We start from the raw sequence: 24,274 nt of genomic DNA on the forward strand, positions 1-24,274 counted from the left end.
TTCCACAGTCTCTCTTTCAGAACTCAAGGTTGTTAAGGTTCAGCCTCCGTCTCGAGCGAAGTCGTACACCCAACCATAAACTTCATTTCATGAACGCAAAAGAGCAAACTTCGCGTTGCGGTTCAAAAAGGCCAAATCTCAGAAGAAAACCCGGAAAAGATGGTTCGCGAACTCCCCAGGGAGATAGATTCCTGCATCGGCTCTTATACCCATCTTCGTGACTTTCCCCGCCAAGATGAAGCCCTCCACATGCTCAAGCGGATCGCCTCCGTTGTCAAGCCCATAATGAGAGCTCGACACTGGAAAGTAGGGCAACTATGCGAGTTTTACCCAGATCAGTACAACCTCCTCGGCCTAAACTACAACAGGGGGCAGCGAATCCTCCTCCGACTTCGATATGCCGGAGACAGGAATCAATTCTTGCCTTTTGAGCAAGTCATGGACACCATGCTTCACGAACTCTCTCACATCATCCACGGCCCCCACGACCAGGTCTTTCATGCACTATGGAACCAGCTCAGAGAAGAACTGGAGGGTCTGTTTATGAAGGGTTACACAGGCGAGGGTTTCCTATCCAAGGGCCACAAGCTGGGCGGCCAAGTGCCATATTCCGAAATCCAACGCATAACTCGCATTGAAGCCGAAAGACGCAAGGCAGAAAAGGAAGCAAGCAAAAAGGGGGCCGGTCACAAACTAGGCGGCTCAAAGCCAGCCCCAGGTCGGAACATCAGGAAAATCATCGCCGATACTGTCGAGCGACGAAACCGCACCGACAAGGGTTGTGGAAACGAGAACCGCAACGAGGAGGAAATCCGCCAAATATCCGAGACCTGGAGGCGAAACGGCTTCAAGACCCAAGCCGAGGAAGACGCAGCCAACGAAGCAGCCATTGCCCAAGCCCTCTGGGAACTCGTCCAAGAAGACGAAAAGCGGAAATACGGCAGCTCTTACGTTCCACCTACAGCTGAAAATCCATACGGCAACGGCGGAGGAACTCTCATCAACGGCGAAGGCTCAAGCAGCAACACTTACCGCCCGCCACAACGACCAAACAGCTACTATCCACCACAACAACAACCAAACACCACCACCACCACCTACCCCCCACCCTCTTCCCGCTCCCGTCCAACCTCAACCCCAGTATCCAAAGGCACAATAACAGAGTACTACTCCCCCCAACCAGCCCCCCGTCCCCCAGTAATCGGCGACGGATTCGCCGGTGGCCCGACATACTACCCACCCCCCCACCAACCCGCCAGACCACCACCGCCAGTTCCCCTCACAACCCGGCCACTACCACCACCACCACCACCACCACCACCAGCAGCTACCCCAATCATCCGAACCGTCTCCCCCCCTCCTCTCTCCGACAAAGATGCCTACTGGGAGTGTCCAAGATGTACCTACCACAACTCCCTCCAGCGCCCCCAAAACTGCGAGATGTGCGCTGCTCCCGGCCCGGCTCTTGATCCTTCCTCTTCCAGACCACCCCGACCACAACAGCAACAAGAAGTAGTAGACCTCACCTCCTCCTCCAGCCCGCCCCTCCCACCCCGCAAGAGACACACGTCGCGCAGCAACCCCCCCGAGCAGCCAAACCCGCGAAGGAGCAGCAGGAACCCGTTTAGGAATAGCACATCCGCTTCGAGCAGTACGACCACCATCACCAAAAGGAACTCGAGTTCGGCGCCATCAAAACCTCAACCGTCATATTGGGGGTGTTCGTACTGCGGGAACAGGATGGAAAGCCAGTGGTGGACTTGCAATGTCTGCGGGAAGATGAAGGATAAATCCTAAACCAGCTGGCTAGCGGTGGATCGTAGGGGAGGGAGGGTGTTTTGGTACGTAGTAAGATATAACAAACCGGCTCAGCATCTAAAGGATAGACGTGGACAACAATGAATTAGTGTACTCGCTCAAATCATGACACATAACTTGCTAAAACGTGATAATACGATACGACATGGGTAAGGTTAGGTATGGCGATTTCCCGGGTATTATAAAAAATATGTACGTTACCCTTCTCTCTCTCCTCTCATTCCCACTATCACTCCCAGTTTGCAAGGCATATAAATTCCCAACAAATAAAACAGGAATCCAAGAAACCATTGCCATCATCATTTCCAAGAATAAAAAAACCACCATCCTGACTGCCAACGCCCTCCTCCCGGCATCTCTCCCCCACACATTCAAACATCCTTCTTCCCCTCCCCCCTCTCCTCCTCCTTCTCCTGCTCCTCATCCGAATCCATCACCTCGACCGGCTCCCCCCTCGCCACCCACGCCGCATAATCCTCCCTCTCCCTCTTCTCTGCATACCACTGCCCCGCCTGTAGCACCAACACCCCCACCAGCACAAACGCCAAAATAGTATGACTCGCGCTCAGCACCCTCAAGCTCTCCTCCCTCGTCAGCTCCACCTCCCCCGTCAGCGGTCCGTTGTGAACAGCAAACTTCTCTCCGCCCTCACCCTCTAGCTGCTCGGCGAGCGCATTCATCGGCGTGACTACGTTGGTGATGTACACCCCCGCAGCGATGAGATAGAGCAACAGGGAGCCGCCATCAAACAAAAAGTTGGACTCGGCGGCGCGGTAGAGCTTGGTGAAAAAACCGAGGAAGCCGACGGCGATGATCATGTGGAGGAGGCGGGAGATCAAAGGGGGGGCGGCGTGCATGAAGCGGAGGTGGGTTTCGATCTGGGAGATGTGGAGGGGGGTGATGGGGTTGGGGGACCAGAGGAGGGGGAAGTCGTAGGGGAAGGAGGCGAAGAGGATTCCTAAAAAGAAGCAGACCGCTGAGAGAGGGGGGGTTAGTTAGTATATGGTGGGTGGGAAAGGGGGGAGAGACAAACGGCCTATGATGAGAAAGGTCGCGAAGGAGCCGGAGCCGCGGTAGTTTTGGGACATGGTGGTTTTATTGGGATCGAGTTTCATTTTGGCCGGTTCAGTGCCCCGTATGTGCGTGAGAGTTGAGGTTGAAGAGCAAGATGGGAGGTGGTCTCGGATTAAAAAGTTAGACAGGTTGCTCTCGCTGTTTTGTCTCGCGGGTGTTGTTGACGACCTTAATTACAGAAGCTCTGTGAATGTTCTGTACAGTTGAGATGACACGGCTGATATGTCGTCCCGCGCGCGCGCGCAAGTGTGAGGGTCTCTGTCGTGGTGATTGTTCAGCGGATGTTGTAGCAGCAAAAGAAGCTCGGATTCTTCAAAAAGAAGCTCCCGCCCGCGACAGGACCAAGCTTCCCGCTGTGCTGTGACATTGGCTTGGAACCCCACTCTTGCCGAGCTCTGGGGATGACGAAATGCCCGTGCCCGAGAGCTAGCTCAAAGTGGGGCATGGCTCGTTATCTTATCAATTACACGCTCACCAACACTTCCCATTTCATCTTCAGCTTCAACAATACCATGATTATTGTTGATAAGATGCGGGCAAGTGTCAGTTATGTTGGCCATGACATGGCAAGCTACTCAGGTCACGCATTCATTCCTAATGCAATATCTACATAAAACTCCTAGTTATTGTCTTTGCTGTTGATCATTTTACATCAGGGAGCGTCTCACCATCACAGGCAAGCGAACCACTATACGGTGTAATGGAGCGAAATTGTCTATTCTATCTGTAGGTAACGACTGACTCAACACCTTGTTGTTATTTTTACAAGCTCCACACCAAATATACGAAACTCTACCCCCTTACAGTCTCCAACTAATACTCATCCCCCAACATCTTCATCCCATGCTCATTATACCTCTCCCCCACCACCTCAAAAGTCTTCAGCACCGTCTCAATCTCCCTCATATCCTCCTCGCTCAACTCCACCTCCACCGCATTCTCCCTCACCCTCTCCGGCTTCGACGCCCCCGGAATAGGGATAATCACCGGCATCCCCGGCCTCCTCGACAGAGCCAGCACCCAGTTAATCGCAATCTGCGCCGCCGTCAAACCCTTCCTCTCCGCCAACCTCTGCACCTCCTTGACCAGTTCCATGTTCTTCCCAAACACCTCCGGCTGAAACCTCGGCAGTCCCCGCCGGTAGTCACCCTCAGGGATATCCTCCCACCCCTTGATCTGGCCAGTCAACATCCCCCTCCCCAAAGGGCTATAAGCCAAAACCACAATCCCCAACTCCGCGCACGCCTCCAGAACCCCATTCTCCAACGGCTCCGTCTGCCACAAGCTCAACTCAACCTCCACACTCTCAATCTTTGCCACCTTTGCCGCGCGTCTGATCGTCGCGGCGCTGACCTCACTAAGGGAAATTCCACGGATATTCCCCTTTTCCACCTCCCTCTGCAGCGCAGCCACCGTGTCCTCGATCTCAACCTTGGGATCTCTTCTCGCTGGCTCGAACTGATCGATTAGCCCCTTGCCACCAATCTGCTCGACAGAGCGCGCGACTGATTCGGCGACGCCGGCGGGGGAGCTGTCGACTTCAAAGGAGGGGGTGATGCAGCCTTTGATGTTGAGGAGGATCTTGTCCTTGTCCTGGGGGTATTGGGCGTAGTAGGCCTTGAGGAGGGTGAGGGAGTTGTGGGTGGGGGGGCCGTAGAATTCGCCGCCGTTGAGGTAGGTCATGTTGTTGAGGACGGCTTCGCGGATGGCGGCGATGGCTTCTTGGTTGGTGGCTGGCTGGGGGCGCCAGGTCAGGCCCATGAGGCCGAAGCCGATGTTGCCGATGGTTTTGCCTTGGATTGTGTGGGGCATTTTGGAGGCGTGTGGTGTTGGAGATTGTGTTGTTGAGTATGGTTGAGGTGATGAGGGTGAAGGTAAGTGTTGAAGTTGAGTTGTCCTGAGATGCGTGTGTGTGTGGGTGTGTGTGTGTGTGAGAGAGAGAGAGAGAGTGATGGTTTGAAAATCGTTCTTGGATGTGTGTTGAGTTCAGGTATTTGTACTCTTCCCAAGCTCAAGTGGTGACAGCGTGTTAGTGCTCCTGTTTGCTGAATTGCTGGCGGTGACAGCGGAGATAACAGGCCTCTAGATTGGTGAGCGGAATTTAGAGCTCAAAGCCACCGGGACTTCGTTTTCCCCTGTTGGTTCCTTATTTCCACTCTCCAGTTTTCAAGGACTCAAAAGGAATCTCCGTTAAACCCAGCAATTACTAAAGCTACAAACCGGACACAGGATGGAATGAAGCCTTTACTTCCTCATGGACATTGTACACACAACGAGGCTAAGTCCAGGTGTGTCAATTATAGATAATGGTTAACTAGCCAAGACTTGGAGCTGATTGAATGGCGGGGTGCGGCACTTAGATAAGAGGGGCTAACCACCTTGAAGCCTCTCGGCAATGAATGGACTTGGCATCGTGACAGCTTAAAAAGACGTCAAGTGAGGAGGATAATATCTTGTGTGGCCTCACGATGTGTAGCTCATATGTGAGTAAGCATCTTATCATATCAGATCTCCGGGCCCGAGGGAAGATCAAAATGCTTAACTCCAGCTCCAGCCAATCGCAAATAAGTGAGGCAAAGTCGCCCGGAGTTAGCATCGCATGATTGGCACAATGGCCGGTTCCACCGACTGACATTCTGGCAGGCAACTCGGATGCAGAATGACGCGACCGGGCTCCTTCCGGCAACAAAAGGACCAGTTGGAGATAAAGCAGGCAAATCCAGGTTCGATTCTCCAACTTGTTAAATCCGCTCTGGCTGCCAGCCAAGGATCTAGAGCTTCTTTCAATGCATCGTTGCAAAAGTCGCAATATGGCGGCGCACTGACGCCACTGACTGTCCCTTCTGCATCTCTCTGTCCTGCACCTGCTGCATTGCCCTTCGGTAAATTGTGCCGTGCCACTATAGACTCAGACTCCCTACTACAAAAGACCTTGCCCCGCGAAACACATCGAATCATGGCTCAACGAGCCGATACCTCGTCGTCACCCGCTGCGACGTCGCCTGCTGCTCCTCAACCCCTCTCTCGAGAAGGACGAACCCTTCCAGGTCGCCAGCCGTTGATGAGGAAAAAGTCAGCCCAGGACCGGATCAATGAAATCCTAGAGGTCAGTGACCGTTGAATCTTCCAAAATCAGCTCAAGCCCCCGGGTTGTGGCCACCGATACACGAACTTTTGAAGGGTCTTCCCCACACGCGACCAACTCAAACACTTTCTTCCCCCCCATCTTTCCACGCCGCCGCGATTTCAAGATCTTCTTTTCTCGTGACCACCGAATCTCGGGCGCCGGTCCGTCTTGTAATGGCGGCAATTTTTAGCTCCTCTACCAACAACATCTTTGGCAAAAGTGTTCGTAACTTGCTCTTTGCTCTTCAAGTCCGGGATGCTCGAAACGGGTGGATCTGTGTTGCGCGTTGTCAGTACCACCATAAACTCAACGAAACTAACATCTTTGAAATACTCAAGGGCGCTCGAGAACGCGCTGAATCATATGGCCCGGACACGTCTCCCGGTAACCTCAGCCCACGGCTACAACCGCTGCTGGATTCATCGTTGCGCGGACTGAATTATCTTTCCAACAACGCTTCACCACGCACCGGTTCCCCGCGTCTGTCGCCGTCGATTCCGGAGGAGAATGGCGTCGGTAATATCGATGGCGCGGTGACAGCGCAGCCGCAACAGCAACACATCCATTACTACAATGGCACACAGACGAACCACTCGACGCGGAGGCGATCCACCCGACAGTCAGCCCAGGAGCAGGGCCGGTCGGCGTCGCAAGCTGATGATGGGACGACGGGGAGAAGACATGGCGAAGAAGAAGAGGAAGGTGGTTGGAAGAAGACGTTGAAGTATTTCAAGAGCATAGAGCTCGAGAACAAGGGGAGTGTTGCGAGGGATCACTTGGCGTTGGAACGGACGTTCCTTGCCTGGTTGCGCACGTCATTGGCGTTTGCCTCGATTGGGATTGCGATTACTCAACTGTTTCGGCTGAACACTTCGTTGGCGGATGATGATCACCAGTCGTATACGCTGAGGCATTTGGGGAAGCCGCTGGGGTCGACGTTTTTGGCGGTTAGTATTTTGATTTTGTTTTTGGGGTATAATCGGTATTTGGAGAGCCAGGCGTGGGTGATTAAGGGGAAGTTTCCGGCGAGTAGGGGGACGATCATCCTGGTGTCGTTTATTGCCTTTGCGGTGACGGTGGCGAGTTTGGTTGTGGTTATTGCTGTGCAGGGGGATCATTGAGGTTTATTATGGTGGGGTTAAGTATGAGTGGTGACCCTGATTTATGGCTGAAGGGGTGTTCTAATGTTGATAGCTTGGGTGAGAACCTTGAGGGTTGGGTGAGGTCATCGCTAGAGCTATGCATGACGAATGAAAATAAGCCCATGAATGATGGCTTGTCCTTACAAGCCCGAATAACCAATATGAAACAAACTTGGAAAGACCAAATCATGATTAAAAGGATTTGGGGTTTTGACAAGAAAATATTACTTGCATTTCTTGCATGCTGCATCCGTTTGCATTCTCTTTCTCACAAGCAAGTTCCCACCAAACTTGAACCTGGGTAAGCTCCCTCACCACAAAATAGTTGACACGCAAAAAAGTAAAGTTAACCCCTATTATACTATGAATCGTACCCTAAAAGATCACAATTAGGCCGTTAAAGATAGTTACTAAGCCTTTTCAATATTCCCGAAGGCCTGTTAACTATCTTTGAAGGCCTATAAACTATCTTCAAAGGCCTACGGACCATCCTTGAAGGCATGTCAACCTACTCATAGTGTCTTCAATTATTTTGTGGCATCTCACAGCCGGAGACCCACTCTCTCAACTTCAAGATCAACCTCCCTTCCTCAACCACCACCAGCACCACCCACCACCAGCACCACCACCACCAGCACGTTCAAATCTGCGAAAGAGTGGTTCGTTCACTTGAAAAATGGCAATCGATATTCCCACCTTTGCCTCGACGCAGATCTCGCTTCTGGCGGCGGAGCTCCAAGCTGAAGTGGACGAGACGTCGATGCTAGTGTCACTTCATAGCCCGACTGCTCTCCAGCGCGCGGGGGTTGCGCTGACGAACCTGGCGGTTTTGTCGCAGAGGACGGGGTTGGGGGGGAAGACTGTTGTTGAGGTGGGGCCGGATGGTGCGTTTAGTTGTTCGGGTGATTTGCCCGAGCATGGGATTCGAAGTGGGGATATTGTCTTGCTGGCTGAGCAACCGGCCGCCAGTGGGAAGAAGAGGGAGGTGAAGGAGTTGGAACGGAAGGGGGTTAAGGGGGTTGTGACGAGGGTGGGGAGGCAGGGTTTGGGGGTTGCTGTTGAGGAGGATGGGGAGGGGGAGGGGGAGGTGGTGGGGGGGGATAGGAGGGTTTGGATTGTCAAGTTGGCTGATGAGGTGACGTGGAAGAGGATGAATGGGACGATGGAGAAGATGGCCAAGATGGCGGAGGGGGAGTACTCTTATTTTATGAGGGTTCTCTTTGGCCTGACCACACCCTCGCCTGTTCCAGAGGATTTGAGCAAGGATGAAGAGGTGGGAGAAGGAAAGATAAAGTGGTTTGATACCAGTTTGAACGAGTCGCAGAAGGATGCTATTAGGTTTGCGTTGAAGAGTCAGGAGATTGCTCTTATTCATGGCCCGCCAGGGGTAAGTTTCTTGTTTTTTCCTTGTTTTTCCCTTTTTCCTTTTTATATACCAACTTACCCTCCAAAAAGACAGGGAAAACCCACACCCTAATCGAACTAATCCTCCAACTCCTCGCCCTCAACCCCAACTCCCGCATCCTCGTCTGCGGCCCCTCCAATATCTCGGTAGACAACATCGTTGAGCGCCTCTCCCCGCACAAAATCCCCTTGATCCGCCTCGGCCACCCCGCCCGTTTGCTGCCCTCCGTCCTGAACCACTCTCTCGACGTCTTGACTCGCACCAGCGAGGCGGGGGCCATCGTCAAGGACGTCAGGGCCGAAATGGACGCCAAGCAAGCGTCTATTCGAAAAACCCGCTCCGGGAAGGAGAGGAAGGCCATCTACGCTGATTTGAAGGAGTTGCGCAAGGAGTATAGACAGCGAGAGAAAAAGTGCGTGAGTGATCTCGTTGCCAAAAGCAAAGTCGTGCTCGCAACGCTTCATGGCTCAGGGGGGTACCAGTTACGAGACGAAAAGTTTGACGTGGTGATTATTGACGAGGCGTCGCAGGCGTTGGAGGCGCAGTGTTGGGTTGCGTTGCTGTCGGCTAAGAAGGCAATCTGTGCTGGTGATCATTTGCAGTTGCCGCCGACTATCAAAAGCTTGAACTCTTCTTCTTCTTCTTCTTCTTTTTCTTCTTCTTCAAAGACTTCTTCAAAGACTTCTTCTACCTCTGGGGAGAAGAAGACTGCAAAGACCAAGAAAGACACCGCCGCGAGCAGTACCCCCCCAACTATCCCGAAAGGTGCCACGTTGGAAACGACATTGTTCGACAGGCTCCTCTCCCTCCACGGGCCCAAGATCAAAAGGATGCTCACCACCCAGTACCGGATGCACGAATCTATCATGCGGTTCCCTTCTGATGAGCTATATGAAGGGAAGCTGATTGCTGCGGAGGGGGTCAAGGCTAGGTTGTTGAACCAGCTGCCTGATGTGAGGGATGTTGATGAGACGAGGGAGCCGTTGGTCTTCATTGATACCCAGGGCGGGGATTTTCCGGAGAAGACCGAGGATGAGGAGGAGGAGGAGAAGAAGAAGAAGGGAGTGACGAAGAGGAGTTTGTATGGGGATAGTAAGAGGAATGAGGGGGAGGCGATGTTGGTGAGGGAGCACGTGAGATGTTTGGTGGAGGACGGGGGGGTGAGGGCCGAGGATGTGGCGGTTGTTAGTCCGTATAATGCGCAGGTATGTTTCTCTCTCACTTCTATCCAAGCGGTTACATTGGAGCTGCCAGGCACTGGTTGGTTCACTTGATGAAGACCCGAGGGGGAGAAACATCATCGGTTGCTACTAGTGTAGGCGTGGAGGAGTCACGGAGAACAGAAGCTTGGTTTGGATGTGACGGAGACCGAATCGTATGGTTTACGAAGATGTTAACCCCAATCCGATCACTCGGGACGAGGTGATGAGACGGCACGCGGTTCGGACCCGTCTGCCATCCACACCCGCGCTACGAAGAGCTTTATTCATTCTAATGCTCGGGAGACCCTATACGGTTCGGACGGGACGGGAGAGAGTCAAGATCGTCCGGCCCCCATGCTCTCCGCCATGATCCATCCGAAAGATAGGACGACCATGAGATCATTCGCCATCGCTACCAGCAAACAGCACCCCTCTTTTTCCTTCTCTCCTTCCAGAATCCGGGGCCGAACGTGGACGAGGGTTCAGGCCGTTCAACGTCAAACCTCGAGCATAAGGCAAGAGTACCAAGCTAACCATGCGAAATCTAGCTCGCCCTCCTGGCCCCCCTCAAAGAGCAATACCCCGGCATAGAACTCGGCTCAGTCGACGGGTTCCAAGGCCGGGAAAAAGAAGCAGTGATCGTCACGCTTGTGCGAAGCAACTCGGACGGAGAGGTCGGTTTCCTTGCCGAGAAGAGAAGACTCAACGGTACGTTTATTCTATTTTATTCTGGCGGATTAGTTCGGGTAGTAGGATCAGGTTGCACGACGTCAGTGCGCTGCATGGCATATACGCATGGCGGCATGAACACACAACACACGTTACTGTAGTGTATAGGAGATGGGCGTCAATGCGAGGGGTATGGTATGGTATGGCATGGCATTAGGTGAGATGCTAATTTGGACTGTAATACACTGTAGTGGCCATGACACGGCCAAAGAGGTCGTTGACTGTGATTGGGGATTCGGAGACGGTCAAGAAGTGAGTAGCTACTGCTCCATTTTTGAAACCTTTGCGGATGTAATACTAACACTTGGATGGCAGAGGCAGCAAATTCCTCAAAAAGTGGATGGAGTTCTTGGAAGAGAATGCAGACTTGCGCTATCCGGACCTTGCTTCTCTCACGGCTGCTGCTGCGAAGGCATGAATCTGATGCCAGGGCAAGCGGGAGGGGGGACGTATGATAGAGACATACCAAGTCGCCACCATGAAATCCAAGGAACGAGTTCCCGTTCCCGTCTTTATGCGATGATTCGGACCTGAAAAGCAAGTGAGGTCCAACAAATGAGAGGTTCTCAAGATCTGGTTAGGGAGGGTGTTATCCCCCAGTTGGACCCATGGTCTGGTTGTGGCTGACCCAGGAAGAACGTTTGGTTCGGGCTCGTCGATTCGGAGAATTATTGGCCTTGGTTCCAGGCTAAAAGTAAAGAGACACGTCCTCGTCGTGAATCGCGGGGTTTTTTCCTTTCCTTCTGTAAGACACGACTGAGGGCATGTCTTGAAAGCTCTTGGACATGTTTGGTCACGAATCGCGTGGCTCCAAGACATCACATTGCAGCGTGGTGTTTTGGATCGGAAGAGGTCGTTTCCCGTCGCAATTGGTTGTCTGTTGTCTCTTTTGCTTGGCCCCCGTTGAAGGTGCCTCAGAGAGAGCCTTCTCAGTGGAAAGTTCAGACGGTGACATTTCTGTACCATGTATGACCCCTGTTGTTTCAGATGGCCCCCCGCCTGTGGGGTTGAGTGGCCAGTGCTTCTTGAAACGGCTCGGCTTTGAGCGGGGCTGGTTCTCCCTTGGCGTCCGTCTCCAATGACAGCCATCGAACTGCAAGATGGCAGGACGATTCGCATGATTCGAACCAGATTCTACGGGAGGGAAGAGGTTGTCTAGAACTTCGAACTTTGGAGGAGGGCAGCATGCTTCCGTATCGCTACAGAGAAGGAAAGGCAAGCGAAAGGGAATACGCCGTTGTAATGTGCTTGCCTCCTCGACTGTGCAGATTGGCGAGGGTTGGACGTTTTATCGATAGCAGTGTATCATCGTCCTCGTATTGTTCCGTCCTGCCCTGCCCCCCGCCAGAGAGAGGATGGCACTTTGTGTCACCCGTGCGCCCGCGCTGCTCCCCTGTTGGAGTCTCATCGCGACAATGGGTTGAAGGTGTGTCGGCGATCTGTTGTTTTCGATCTTTTGGCGGGACTGGGAGACAAGCGCGGTGGTTGTTCGGAGACGCGGAGACGGCACCACCCTCCTTGTCAACAAACAGCCGCGGTCCTCCCAAGATGGTTGCACAAACTGGGGATTGGTGGTGATAGATGAATTGATGCGCTGCGCTACCGTGCTGCAGCGAGTTATCCTTCTTTGGGGAGGCCGGGTTGCTGGATGGCAAAGCTTTTTGCCCGCTCGCTGAAAGGGCTTGCATGTGCGTGCGGACATAGGCCGCGTATCAAGGAGGTGGGAGACAAGAAGGAGAAGCGCGCATTTATTTGGAGTGTCATCTGCTCACTTTCTCAATTGGACGCACACCCTCAGGTTGGGTGACGATGCTACCTTGCAGCATCCCCCGGATGACATGTTTCTATGGGAGAAGCGGAGATCTTATTCCAGCGACCCCGACAATAATATGATGGACCCCTCCAGGATTTTGGGAGTTGAAGGACGGGAATGATGACATTTGGCGAAGATCAAACTTGAGCGATAGATGTGATGATGAAAGACCGGGCCTTCGATCTGGTCCGCACCTCCCTTGCTCGGTTGCTCTTGCGGTCAACGGCCAGCTTCCCTCAAAACTGGAAAGCGTGGGGTTGGCACCTGCATCTTGCTTGAGAAATATATCGACCAGCCGCGGTGGTGGAGCGGAGAGTAGGTCACACACACAACCTCCAGACTCCCATATCCGATATCGTCACCACCGGGCCACCTTCATTGTGTCGTTTGCGATATCCGCATTGGACGTTGATATCTTTTATTGTCGTTTCTTTTTGTACCGTTGGTGGAGTTGGTTGATCTGGACTGTTCAACGAACCCCTGGACAGCGCGGCCACCCAGCGACACCAAAGCAGGTATAGCGCTGACTGGGGCTCGCGCTGCACAAAAGCCACGCGATGGCCTGGTTGTCTGTCTTCCCTTGCTTCGAATATAGCTGTTCTGTATCTACACAGCGCACAGGGTGCTACAACCGAGTGCGGTTCACCAAAGGGAACATTGCACAAGCGAGCCCCCCTAATATCGCGGCCGGCGATTTCAGGGATTCCTTCCAGAAGCTGCAATGGATATAGATGAAGCTGCCCGCAAGAGGGCATGAAAGAGGGCGGCACAGGGCATCGCCGAAGGGATGCTACAACAATGCGCCCAATTCCAGCCTCAAGCACTCGGCAGCCGCTTCCGCGATGAGTTGTCCAACACCCACCTCGAAATGCAGATGGATGCAGGCACGCGCCGGAATACAACTTGCCCCTCCTGCCTGACTGTGACTGTTCTGGAACCGGCCAGCAGTTCATCGCATCTCTATTCCTTTCTTTTTCGACCAACCATACTTGAGCCTCTCTTTTGTCTGATCTTGGTCGGGCATTGGGGGGAACATCTACAACACAGCCTATCAAACTCACGGACTCTTCACCAGCCGTTGCAAGGGTTCGAGGGACCCCGGCAAAGCCCAAGTCAAGACAAGACCCACCGGCTCCGTTCTCCACCGCAGCGGCCCCAAGCGCAACCCCCCCTCACCATCCCCCTCCCCTCCATCACCGTCGCATCAAGTCTGCGATCCTTGTTCTTGCAGCAGCGCCGCCGCCGGGCAACCTGGAGCAGTCAAGAATCCGCCGCGCGCAGCATTAAATATCCGCCCGCTGCCCACTGCCCAGTGGCGTGCTGCCTGCGGAAAAGTGATGGGGCGACGTGCTTCTGTCCAACTGTTTACACTGGCCTGCACCACCCTCTGCAGCTCCGCGTCGACCCGGTGGGCCAGGCAGGTTATAGGTTGTTGATAGCTCTCTGTCCTCGGTCCTCTTGCCTTCAGCCAGCATCGCTTTCCCCCCGTCTCACAGCAGCAACAGAGGAGGAGCCGCATTGCTGGCCATGTGGAACTTGTAACGGTGAGACGTTGGAAGAAGGAAACTGTGCGTCGGGACCCAGGATTATCCTCCGCAAGGCACTCTGGAACCGGCGAATCACGACTCACTCCTCGCCATCAACACCTGTTTTGTGCCCAGATGGCTGTGACAGTCGAAGCCCATATCTGCTCAGTCTAACCCAATTTCTTCATCCGGCCCCTCCCTCTTTTCCCAAAAGCCTGTCGTTACCGTTATCGAAAAAAAGGGGAAAAAAAAAAAAAAAGTCCGTTGTAGACAACGCCGATCAATATGCCGAGCATATTCGGAAGGTCTGGCTCCGGCACTCCGGCCGGGGCCCGTGCCAAGACCGGGAAGTCGATCCGGGGTGCCATCATCTCGGCCCCGATCCCGATACCCAGCACTGTCGATGATGACGAGTTCCCCATGCGCAAACCCGGATCTGCAAAGGCATCGACAGTCACCGACGAAGAGTTTCCGATTAGGAGACCGGGAACAGGAATTGCCACGCCTTTACCCCTGGCTAATGAGCATTCGCCATCATTGGACGGGAAGCACGAGCGCGACCATGAAAAGGGAAGCGGAGACGAGAGGGATCTTCCAGACGAGGTGGTTCCCGTATCCTCCATGTTGGGCGGCGCTGTCGACAAAGAGACTGGCGAGATCATTCCCGAAGCGCCGTCAGATCCACCACCTGGGCCTCCGTCTCGCTTGAGTACTCCGGCCGGGGCGCCGCCGGCACCACGAACTGCGTCCACAACGCCACCAAATCGCACCTCACCGCGAGGACCTTCGCCGCAAGGGATTTCGCCATCTAGAGTGTCACCGCCGAGGGCATCACCACCGGCAAGAAGAGCAACACAGCCAGCAATCAGCACGCAGCTCAGGTACTCGACCATCAGTGATGCGCCTAGCAAAAACACCACTCAAAGCACTGTGCCGCAGCGGAAGAAATCCACGCTGCGGTCGGCTTTGGGAAAGCTATTCGGCCGTGGCAAGAAGAAGCAAAATGTTCAGGACACCAGCCCTACGCCGATCCCGGAAGTTGAGCCTGTCAGCTCGATACAGCATAGAAGTGTATGTTAACCAGAAGCGAGAGTAATTTGGTCGTTTTTGGAGTGCTAACATGAAAAGTTGTAGGATCCAACTGCACTCGGCAGGCCAAATCACCCACCAGCAAAGCGCTCAGCTTCACTTCCCATCAGCGAGTTCGACCGGCCCCTGAGGTCACATTCTATCGGCCCTGACGACATCATGGCCATTGAGAGTGCACGAAACTCGATGCAGTTGGCAGGAGAGGGTGGTTTATCTGTTGCAAACCCGAATAATCGTCGCAGAGCTGCAACGACGACCAGCCGGATGATGTTCCAGCAGCGTTTGCGCAACCCAGAATGGGGAGCCGGTCTATCACCACGACCTGCGAGTGCTCAAGGACGGGGTGGAAGTAGCAAGGAGGAAAACCACGCCGTTACGCACGATCCGGATGAAATCGGGCGTGCCATCACCAGTGATAGCGGCCACGGTCTGCGGCGGCGGTCTAGGAGCTTGTCTGGTCTTCAGGACTTTGCCAATGCCCGACCTGTGACGGCCCGGAGACGAAGTGATGAGATGCGTTTCTGGCGGCAGTCATACGACCCAACCGGTCTCATGTCACCATTATCATCCAATGCCCCTGACATTGACGACACAGGCGTGGTGGATGTCAGCGCCCCAGACAGCCCAGCAGTCGAAGTGCCACCAAAAACACCGCCGCAGCCCTTCAATTTTGGTCTGCTGTCCAAAGACATGCTCGGCATGAAGATAACCCATGCTGCCAACTTGGACACCCGAGTCGGAAACCTCGAGTCCCGAACTCGCAAGCTGGAGAGGGTAGTCACCCAGCTCTGTCACGCCGTCCCCGGATTCAGAGGTCCCCTAGGCGATACCACTCCCACTCTTGCAACGTCACAAAACGAACCCTTCCCAGTCCAAAAGAAGGTCTCGGTCCAGCAACCCCAATTCGGCTTTTCCACCTCGACACCCCCACCAACGATACCAGCCATTTACAATCCCATTCCCCCAACGCCCGTCCAACCAAGCAGCAGCTCCCGCAAGTCACTAGAAACCGAAGACAGGGACACTCACTCCCTTTTATCTTTTGGCGAAGCACCCACCTTTATCGGCTCCCTCCACCCGCCGTCCTCGTCGGCAACCCAAGCCGCCCAGTCTTTGACCGTCGCCGCCCCACCACCACCACCACCACCACCACTAGCACCAACCCCCATCCCTTCCCGACCAACAGAAGAAACCATTACGCAACTCAAAGCCGAACTAGCATCTGAACGCGCCGCCCGTCGAGACCTCGAGTCTCAAGTGAGGAAACTTTCCGAACGGCTGAATACCCTGTCTTCGACTGTCTTCGCCATGGTGCGCAGCCCGTCCGAGTCACGGTCTCAGGAGCGGCTGATTGCGCCGGCTGCGTCGAGTAGTAGTTTGAGTACTGGGTCTCCGTTGCTGTTGCCGAATAGTCTGAAGGGGACGCCGACGACAAGGGCAAAGTCGCACGTTCCTGCTGTTACGCAGCAGGGGCAGGAGCAGTTGAGTGTTTTTGATGATGATGATGATGAGGAGGAGGAGGAGGAGGAGGAGGAGGAGGAGGAGGAAAAGGACTTTCAGACTCCGATGGAGGTGGTCAAGTACGGGGCTTTTGGGGAGGAGTTGAAGGATCATGGGGTTGTTGGGGAAGAAGGGGGAGATGGGGAGGGGGAGTGGGGAGGGAATTTGGATGGGGATGGGGGTGGGGAGGAGAATAAGAGGAGGAAGGCGGCGAGGACGTTGAGTTTGAGTCAGTTGACTTTGGGGAGGGGAGGGGGGAGGGGGCAGGTTTGATAGGGCACCATGAGCGACATACGACGGCGGCACGACGATTGTTGAGTCATTTCTCAAGGACATTTTGTTTACATACCATCTACACCCTTCTCTGCATTTTGGCATAGCTGGCGGGCATTTCTTTCTTTCTTTCTTTTTCTTCGCAGTGTGTTATTGTTTAAGGCATATATATCATCTTATATCTTTCTTACCGGGTGTGTTTTCGCGGTCATGGGGTGGGGGGAAGTTAATACTGGGTATCAAAGAAAGAGGTTTTGTAGATTTTTTTTTTTTTTTTTTTTTTTTTTTTTGCGTTGGGAGGATGTCTGCGTGTGTTTATGTATAACTAGATACCCCCGTTTCCGGATTTTATATTTAGGATAGGGACAGAGGAGAGCTTTTCTGGTTGGTTGGGAATGTTGAATTGAGGTTTTTATCCTGCACTTTTTCTGGCTCAACTTCTGTGCTGCGCTGTGGTGAAATGGTTCCCTGCCTAATTTGAAGATGCGCGAGGAGCTGATGTTGGGCAAGTGGAAGGAAGTGTAGGTCGTGAATCTCCAACCAACAAGTAAACCCAGGTTTTTAAAAATGGTTTGAAGTTCTGCACATAATGAATAACTTATCATTACATACCCCAATACCCAAGCTACACACACACACACACCCTTCCGCAACCAACCACCAAAACTAACCCTCATCTCCATCCTTTTAAAAAAATCACTCAATCTTGGGGTATCATATTTATATTTCCGCTTCACTGTCTATCCCTGACTGAATTCCCTTATATACTTTCCTTCCCCTTCTCACACACAACAAACAAACAAACATATCCATCCCACAAGCCCCTCCCCCCTCCCACCACCACCACCACCATCATCATCATCATCATCATCGGTCCTCATTTTCCCTCCAAACCACACACACCCAATGAATCAATCTATTCCTCCCCTCCCTTCCCCTCCCTATACGTACCACCTAACCTCAACCCCCCAACGCATTAAAATACTACAAAATAATACAATTCTTCTTGTTGAACCCCCCAAACCCCATTCTTTTGATCGCCTGGCCTGCCCAACCACTGATAGAGAAGATCGAAAAAACCGTAAACGCCTTGCTTGATTGAAAAACAACAACACCATCCTTACGTGACGATGTGAATGCAGAAATGAAACCCTCTGGATGCTACTTCTTATTTTTTGGGGGGCTGGAAAATGCGCAAAACCACTCGATGGGGCGGTTGGCGGGTGGTGGTAAACGGCGGAAAAAGACCAACCATCCGATGGTTGTCATGACCATTCGAAGTGCTGTGATCAAGTGTGTTCGCCTGCCAATCCCTTCCCCCAACAAACAACCCTACTCTCCCCGTCCCACCTCCTCTTGCTCCCAGACCCTTGCGCATTTCCCTTCCCCAAATAAGAGGTCAACAAGACCACTCTCCCCCTCCCCACCCACTACCCACTAGTTCCTGCTTATCCCGTCCCCCCACCTCCCACCAGCAATCCCCATGCGTCGTCCTGCTCTTAACCAGAAAAAAAAATCATCAACAACCCCCCCAAAGGCACTACCTCTGCCCCCCAGCCGGAGGAGGAGGGGAAGCCTGATTAGGCGTAGCCCTAACCTTCAACTTGATAACACTCTTCTTCTTCACCGGCGGGGTCTCAACACTCCCACTCCCATTCCCCGACGACGTCTTCGCAACAGGAGCGTGATGCTGCGGCGCCCCACTAGGCAAAGGCTTCCTCTGCTTCGGCGCAGCAGTCAGCAACCCCGGCGTCCCCGTCCTCATCCCCGGGGCAGGACTAGCCCTCGACGAGCTCGTCGGCGCCGGGCTCCCCCTGCTCAGCAAAATCGGCGTCGACCCACGACCGCCCACCGTAGGGGTACGACCACGCACAGACGACGACGAATGGGCAGAAGACGACACCTTATGAAGTCCGCTACCACCTCCACCACCACCACTGCTGCTGCCAACTCCACCAAGGATTGCAGGGCGCTTAGCCACGATCGTTGAGGAGAAGGACGAGGCTGGTCCGGATCCTGAGGATGATGGTTTGTTGTTGTTGTTGTTGTTGTTGTTGTTGTTGTTGGCCGCAGCTGCAGCCTTGACTTCCCGCATTTGCCGTTTTGTCTTTTCGGGAAGTCGATCCCACTGTGTGAACGGAAGCGTGACGATTTTGCTTGGCTTGCCATTCTCGGTCTTGATCTTCTTTGGTCGGACAAGGTCGTCGGCTTCGTCACTCTTGCGCTTCTTGGCCGAAGGCTTGGGGCGCTTCTCGGCGGGAGGTTTGGCACCGTTTGTGGCTGGTTTTGGAGCAGCAGACGACGGAGCAGGTGGTGGTGTGGCATTCCTTGGGGTAGACGGGTTGCCGAGGAGAACAGAAACACGCTGGACCGCGATAGAGTCGAAAACGACTGAGGCCGACGGGCGTGGTGTGGCTGGGGTATTAACCACTTGAGCCACAGCCGCACGAGGCATGACCGCAATAGAGTCGCTTGGTACGCTGGGTAGGGTGAGCGGACCCGGAGTACCAGGTCTACTAGCGGAAGGTCCACTGAAGGAAGGTTGTCTACTGACAGAGGCACCGCTGAAAGAAGGCTTCGTACTAAGTTTGATCTTCTTGGGTTCTGGTGGTTTGATGACTGGCTCGGGTGGCGGAGGAGGTGGGGGTTCAAGGACAAGCTTCTGTCGAGGCTCGGTGCGGTATTCGGTCGTGAAGCGAATGATGCATTGCTTCTTGGTGACCCGAGAGGGATCTGGTCGCCCATTAACCAATGGAGGAGCATTGATCTCGCGCGTAGCTTTCCAGACCTTGGGATACTTAAAAGTCAAAAGGAGGTTATCCTCCGGCTCGAACATGGCAAAGCAAAGATCTAGAAGGTTGAACTTCTCCTTGGCACTGATCCATGTAGAGTTGACAGCCTTCCAGACAACCAGCTGCAGGTCCTCGTTCCCCTTGAGTTCCTCTTTGAGAGCGGCGAGGGCATTCTGAATACTCTGGTTGCGGTTGGCATCAAGCTTTCTCTGCTGAATTTCGGTCTCGCCCTGCTCGATGACAAAACCGTCGTCCTCGACGATGGCCTGTTGTTGGTCGACCTGCTGGGCCTTGCTCTCACCGAGGGCAATGGCGGCCATGCCCTTGCAGAGAACCTTGAACAACCGGTCTCGGACAAACGGCGAGGGGTCTGTCGAGACGCTGGATAGCAACAGCTTCATTATGGCCGGTTTGGACAGCAGACCGAGCTCAACAAGGCACTCGAAAGCCTTGATGCGGACGAGGTCGATGTTGTCGTCTTGCAGATACTGAATGAACTCGAGCGGGGCGACCGGGATAACCTTGGCCTTCATGAGTCGCATCTTGCACTCCAGAGCGGCGGTCGTCCAGATGTTCTGATAGGATGAGGTCCACTCGTCCATACGGCGATACTTGTCGATTTCCTCAATCGTCTTCTCGATGAAGCGCTTGAACTCCGCGTCCGCTTCATCGTGAACGTTCAACGATGACAGCAGATCACGATCACCATCGACCTTCTTAGGGATCAGGGACGTAGTCAGGGCTTGTAGTAGACACGCCACATAGGGATGATCCGAGTAGTCGTTCTCAGAATTGTCGTTGAAGAGGAGCAAGTCGAGCAAAAAGTTCCGCGCGTCCTTTGAGCACCGGCCGTTCTCCCTCGTCTTCGCAATGGCCGAGACCATAGCACACTGGACGTGATACTGCGCCTTGTCGCTGAAATCATTCGGCATAGGCGGGAAGGTAACCGCCCCGTTCTTCCCGACCATGCGGTCGCAAAAGAAGTGCCGGAAGATCAAGATCAAGTGAGCCTTGCCGATGTAGTTCAGCTCCGGATCAGCCATCTTTGGAAGATCCTCGATGGCCATGCAGCGTATCCCGTAGTAATACCGACGGTCCATAGCCGTCCGAGTCTCAATCGTAGAGACAACACCGCTGGGCCTCGAAGCTCTGCGGAGGTAGAGCATTGAATCCTGCTGGGCGACCACATCCCTGTCCTGCTGCAGCTGAGCAACAATCATGTACGGAGGCATGTCCGTCTTCATGGAACAGAGCCACTCAAAGTTGCAGTCCAGTCTGATCCACTCATAGGATTCCTGATCCATCTGAGCCTGTGTAGCTTGCGACCAGTCCTGAAGGCCCCAGTCTTGCACATCCTTTTCCGTCTGGAGGACGTCGCCCAGAGCATTGTAATAAACAACGTCGTCCTCCTGGAGGTCCTTGTCAGCAGCTGAGTTGGCCGCAGCTGCCGCAGTGGCTTTCTTGGTACGCTTCATCCGTTTGTACTTGGTGTTGTAGGCGATCTGCCAGTTGGTGGAGACCTTGTCCTTATCAGAGATGGCCATATAGTGCTCATATGGAGTACCATCGGCCTCTTGAATTCGCACGGAAAACGGTCCAGTGAAATGCTTGGGAACCGATCCAGCCCACACATCATGCCTCAACTCCACCAGCTCGCGGTAGAAATCTTCTTTGGTGATCTCCTTGGCGGTATCTTTGCTCTGCCTCTGTTCAACGGTGATATCAACATTCAGGTTCTTCTTGTTGAACTTCTGCTTGATATCGAGCTTGGGACAGCCGGCGCTGTGGATCCACTGGGCCCAGAGCTCGTCAGGCCGGTACGTGCTCATCTTTTCACAAGCTGTCCGGAACGGCTCGGCAGACAACCATGTAGTCTCATTCCTGGTGTCAATGTTCGCCGTGGAAACGATCTTGGAGATCACACGGACGATGCCTGTCGATCCTGTCATCTTGGACATCCGTTGATCGAGGATGAAGAGAACCAACGGAGCTTTGAGGGCCATGAACTCTTGTTCAAAGTCGCCAATGTGAAGGTGCTCGCCAAGATCGTGGAGCGAAGGGCGACTAACATCTTGCTCCACCAACTTGTCGGACAGCGTCTTCATGTGAAACCGATACCAGTTATTACCGCATATCGTTTTCATGAAAAGGTCCGTCATGAACCATTGGATGCCGATAATCAACCAGTAGTCCGAACGCCGGTTTGGGACGATGTAAACTCCAAAGTACTGGCTAGCCAGAGCATGGACCAGCTTCCGAGTAACTTCAGTCTCCACCTCAATGATGTCCTCGGGATAGAGAAGTCGTGTGCTGCAGAGCGATATTGAGGTTCCTGAGACCGTGTCTTGAACCATGTCCTCCACAAAGACGACCTTGTAACTATCGAATGGATAGCGTCCAAACTCGGGCGCAAAGTAGTCAGCCGCAGCCACGATAGGCTGGCAGGTATGAAGAACCTCTTCAGCACGGCCTGGGAGACAGTATCCGTGAATCTTGGCCGCGTTGGCTCCAAGCTTCTCGTCTGCCTCTTCCGTTCTGAACTCGGACCAAAGCTGGATGTGCTCAAACGGCCCGATGGCAAAGGCGATGTGCTGGGCGGCCGCTATCGAGGACTCGAAGGTCATAATCTTCTTCTTGTCATCCAGAGGATCAATCCGTTCGCCCGTAAGATTGCCAGAGCAGACTACGGTCATCTCCAGCATCTTGTCCTCCTCGAGCAGCCTGGAAGCTGGTGGTGGCGGCGCCGGATCCTCCCCTTGTTTTCTCTTCCTGTTGCCATTCGAGATCAGACTCGTTGATGGCTGAGGGAGGGCAGCTGACTGCTCAAAGACATCACCCAAAGTTCGCGGGCACTTGATGGACAACTCCCAAGGATGTCTCGACCCCGGGTCATCCACGCATGGGAAGATGCAGGAAACAGCGCCGGGCTCCAGAGAGTGTCGGGTATAGACATGCGGATATCTCTTGTCTCCCTCGTCGATGCCGACGAAATGCAGGCCATCCCGGATATTTTTCGAACGGAAAGGTATAGCGATCTTATAACTATGAGCCTCAGACTGCTCCATTCCCGAAGCGGCTGCCTCGTTCTTTGCCCGTGCAAGCTCGGGCATTTGTCGGGCTTTGGCGGGCGGCTCCGACAGATACTCGCGTTTCAACGACACCTTGAGGGATCCATCGGCGGGGACGCAACATGGCAAAGCAGTCCGGTCGCTGTTTGGGACCTCGGGTCTCTTCAGCGGTCGCAGAGGCTGCATTCGCCGTGACATGATGTGGTGTTGTGGGGCGCCGATTTGGTACTCGCGAGGAACCTGCATGAGGTCGTAGGGGTCTGAATATGATGCCTTGGTTTTGAAGCCATTAACGGTGATATTGTCGATATCAATATCGCACTGACGAGCATCCAGCTGAATTTCTTCGAGGTCCGGCTCGATAGGGAAGATGACCATCGTAGATACTCCATGGACGCTCTTGTTCTGGAGATCGACCTCGATCGCAACGTGCTGCTTGAGCACGACAAATTGGAGAGCCGCAACTGGTGGTGGCGGCAGATCGTCTCCTCCAAGTGTGAGGTCGCCCGCGGCGCCTTTTTCAACCGTGAGAGACATGGCGGGCTGCGAAATGCGATCGAATCGTGATGAAAGGTTGAGAAATCGATTCCGAGTTGAAATGCGGATGCAGTCGCGAGTCGTAGAAGGTGGGCGAGTGTTAGCACTGCCTGCGAGAGAAAACTGTGATAGAACAGGTCGGCCTCTCAAGGCTCGCGGAGATGGGACCTGTTCAGTCGGTCATGGCAGTTCGTCAATGTGCCACGTATGGAAGAGTGACGGCCGTAAAACGGGAGAATAGTGGCTTCGCTCGATGGATGATGGATGGTAGTCTCGTTGGCTGGATTTGAGATGCACGCGCGAGAGAAACCGGTGTTGGCAATGGTTTGGCGACAAAACCGGGAGCCTGAAAATTGACTGTTGTGGCAGGGAGGGAGAGAGAGAGAGAGAGGCGTCGTCGGTGTTGCAAAGCCAAAATTCAGAGCAGCAGCTCGCGGTTTGCGGTTTTGCGAAATGCGCCGGCGCCCCGCAACAGGGCAAGCAGTTAGTTGTTCGCCAGGCAGCACAGTGCCAGAGGTGAGGCTACAGTATCCAGTAGCAGGGCAGGCAGAACGAGTGATGGAATGGCACGGCGGAGGGTTCGCCGGGGATTGCTGCCGTCGTGGTTGACGCGATCGAGAGCCAGGCCTTGGCCCAGATGCGGAAATGGTCCCAACTCCGCTAAGCTTCAGTGGAATACTGATTACCTGCCGAAGTTTTGCCGGGGCATCTCTGATAAGATAAGCCGATAAGAGCTCCAGACTGATGTCATTGTTCACAACATCAACCATTCACTTTTCAACATTATATATTTCATTGCTTGTTGGCTTACTGCGGTAACTAATGTAGCTTCGTTATTTACGAGGGCCATTGTATTTTTAACCACATTGCTTCACCTTTTCCCGAGCATGGATCATAGAGTCCACAGCCAATATAAACTTTGAGAGGCGGTGACAACACTACATCCCTTGTTGATTCGGCCTCTCAACATCGCTGGAGAATAGGCTCGAAGATCACAGGCGACGAAGGTAATGAGATTATATGAGGTTACTCATTTGATCAACAGCAAGGCAGCTGATCGCCAAGTGGTTTTTATGACAAGGCTGCTACAATGTTCGACACCAACAGCAACACAACTTGCACAGTATGATGGCTCAATCAGTCGTTGGGAATGGAACAGACGGAGAGAACCCAAGATAT

At 53.7% G+C, this 24,274-nt stretch overlaps 7 protein-coding genes across 7 annotated transcripts; 4 read left to right on the forward strand and 3 right to left on the reverse strand.

Annotated features, from left to right (window-relative positions):
- Positions 1 to 159: 159 nt before the first annotated feature.
- Positions 160 to 1,797, forward strand: QC763_110010 (uncharacterized protein; the record flags this gene model as incomplete). The annotated part of the gene is given in 2 exon segments (XM_062907592.1): positions 160 to 1,293; positions 1,309 to 1,797. 2 exon segments carry the CDS (start codon positions 160 to 162, stop codon positions 1,795 to 1,797), a joined length of 1,623 nt encoding a protein of 540 aa, XP_062770552.1.
- CSH3 lies at positions 1,776 to 3,285 on the reverse strand. The gene is made up of 3 exons (XM_062907593.1): positions 2,852 to 3,285; positions 2,020 to 2,794; positions 1,776 to 1,875 (listed from the first exon to the last, which is right to left on the reverse strand). The coding sequence occupies exons 1-2, from the start codon at positions 2,931 to 2,933 to the stop codon at positions 2,190 to 2,192; spliced, it is 687 nt and encodes a 228-aa protein (XP_062770553.1). The 5' UTR covers positions 2,934 to 3,285; the 3' UTR covers positions 1,776 to 1,875; positions 2,020 to 2,189.
- A 420-nt stretch (positions 3,286 to 3,705) lies between these two features.
- Positions 3,706 to 4,704, reverse strand: QC763_110030 (uncharacterized protein; the record flags this gene model as incomplete). Its single annotated transcript, XM_062907594.1, has 1 exon — positions 3,706 to 4,704. One exon carries the CDS (start codon positions 4,702 to 4,704, stop codon positions 3,706 to 3,708), a length of 999 nt encoding a protein of 332 aa, XP_062770554.1.
- A 748-nt stretch (positions 4,705 to 5,452) lies between these two features.
- QC763_110040 (uncharacterized protein) lies at positions 5,453 to 7,140 on the forward strand (the record flags this gene model as incomplete). Its single annotated transcript, XM_062907595.1, has 2 exons — positions 5,453 to 5,998; positions 6,358 to 7,140. Exons 1-2 carry the CDS (start codon positions 5,552 to 5,554, stop codon positions 7,138 to 7,140), a joined length of 1,230 nt encoding a protein of 409 aa, XP_062770555.1. The 5' UTR covers positions 5,453 to 5,551.
- A 697-nt stretch (positions 7,141 to 7,837) lies between these two features.
- On the forward strand, positions 7,838 to 10,915 carry QC763_110050 (uncharacterized protein; the record flags this gene model as incomplete). Its single annotated transcript, XM_062907596.1, has 5 exons — positions 7,838 to 8,548; positions 8,617 to 9,771; positions 10,317 to 10,476; positions 10,689 to 10,749; positions 10,813 to 10,915. 5 exons carry the CDS (start codon positions 7,838 to 7,840, stop codon positions 10,913 to 10,915), a joined length of 2,190 nt encoding a protein of 729 aa, XP_062770556.1.
- A 996-nt stretch (positions 10,916 to 11,911) lies between these two features.
- On the forward strand, positions 11,912 to 17,107 carry QC763_110060 (uncharacterized protein). The gene is made up of 2 exons (XM_062907597.1): positions 11,912 to 14,907; positions 14,971 to 17,107. The coding sequence occupies exons 1-2, from the start codon at positions 14,122 to 14,124 to the stop codon at positions 16,696 to 16,698; spliced, it is 2,514 nt and encodes an 837-aa protein (XP_062770557.1). The 5' UTR covers positions 11,912 to 14,121; the 3' UTR covers positions 16,699 to 17,107.
- Positions 17,108 to 18,238: 1,131 nt separating this feature from the next.
- Positions 18,239 to 23,095, reverse strand: taf2 (Transcription initiation factor TFIID subunit 2; the record flags this gene model as incomplete). Its single annotated transcript, XM_062907598.1, has 1 exon — positions 18,239 to 23,095. The coding sequence occupies one exon, from the start codon at positions 23,093 to 23,095 to the stop codon at positions 18,239 to 18,241; it is 4,857 nt and encodes a 1,618-aa protein (XP_062770558.1).
- Positions 23,096 to 24,274: the final 1,179 nt, after the last annotated feature.

The sequence above is a fragment of the Podospora pseudopauciseta genome, chromosome 1 (genome assembly GCF_035222475.1).
Source record: "Podospora pseudopauciseta strain CBS 411.78 chromosome 1, whole genome shotgun sequence".
Classification (NCBI taxonomy): domain Eukaryota; kingdom Fungi; phylum Ascomycota; class Sordariomycetes; order Sordariales; family Podosporaceae; genus Podospora; species Podospora pseudopauciseta.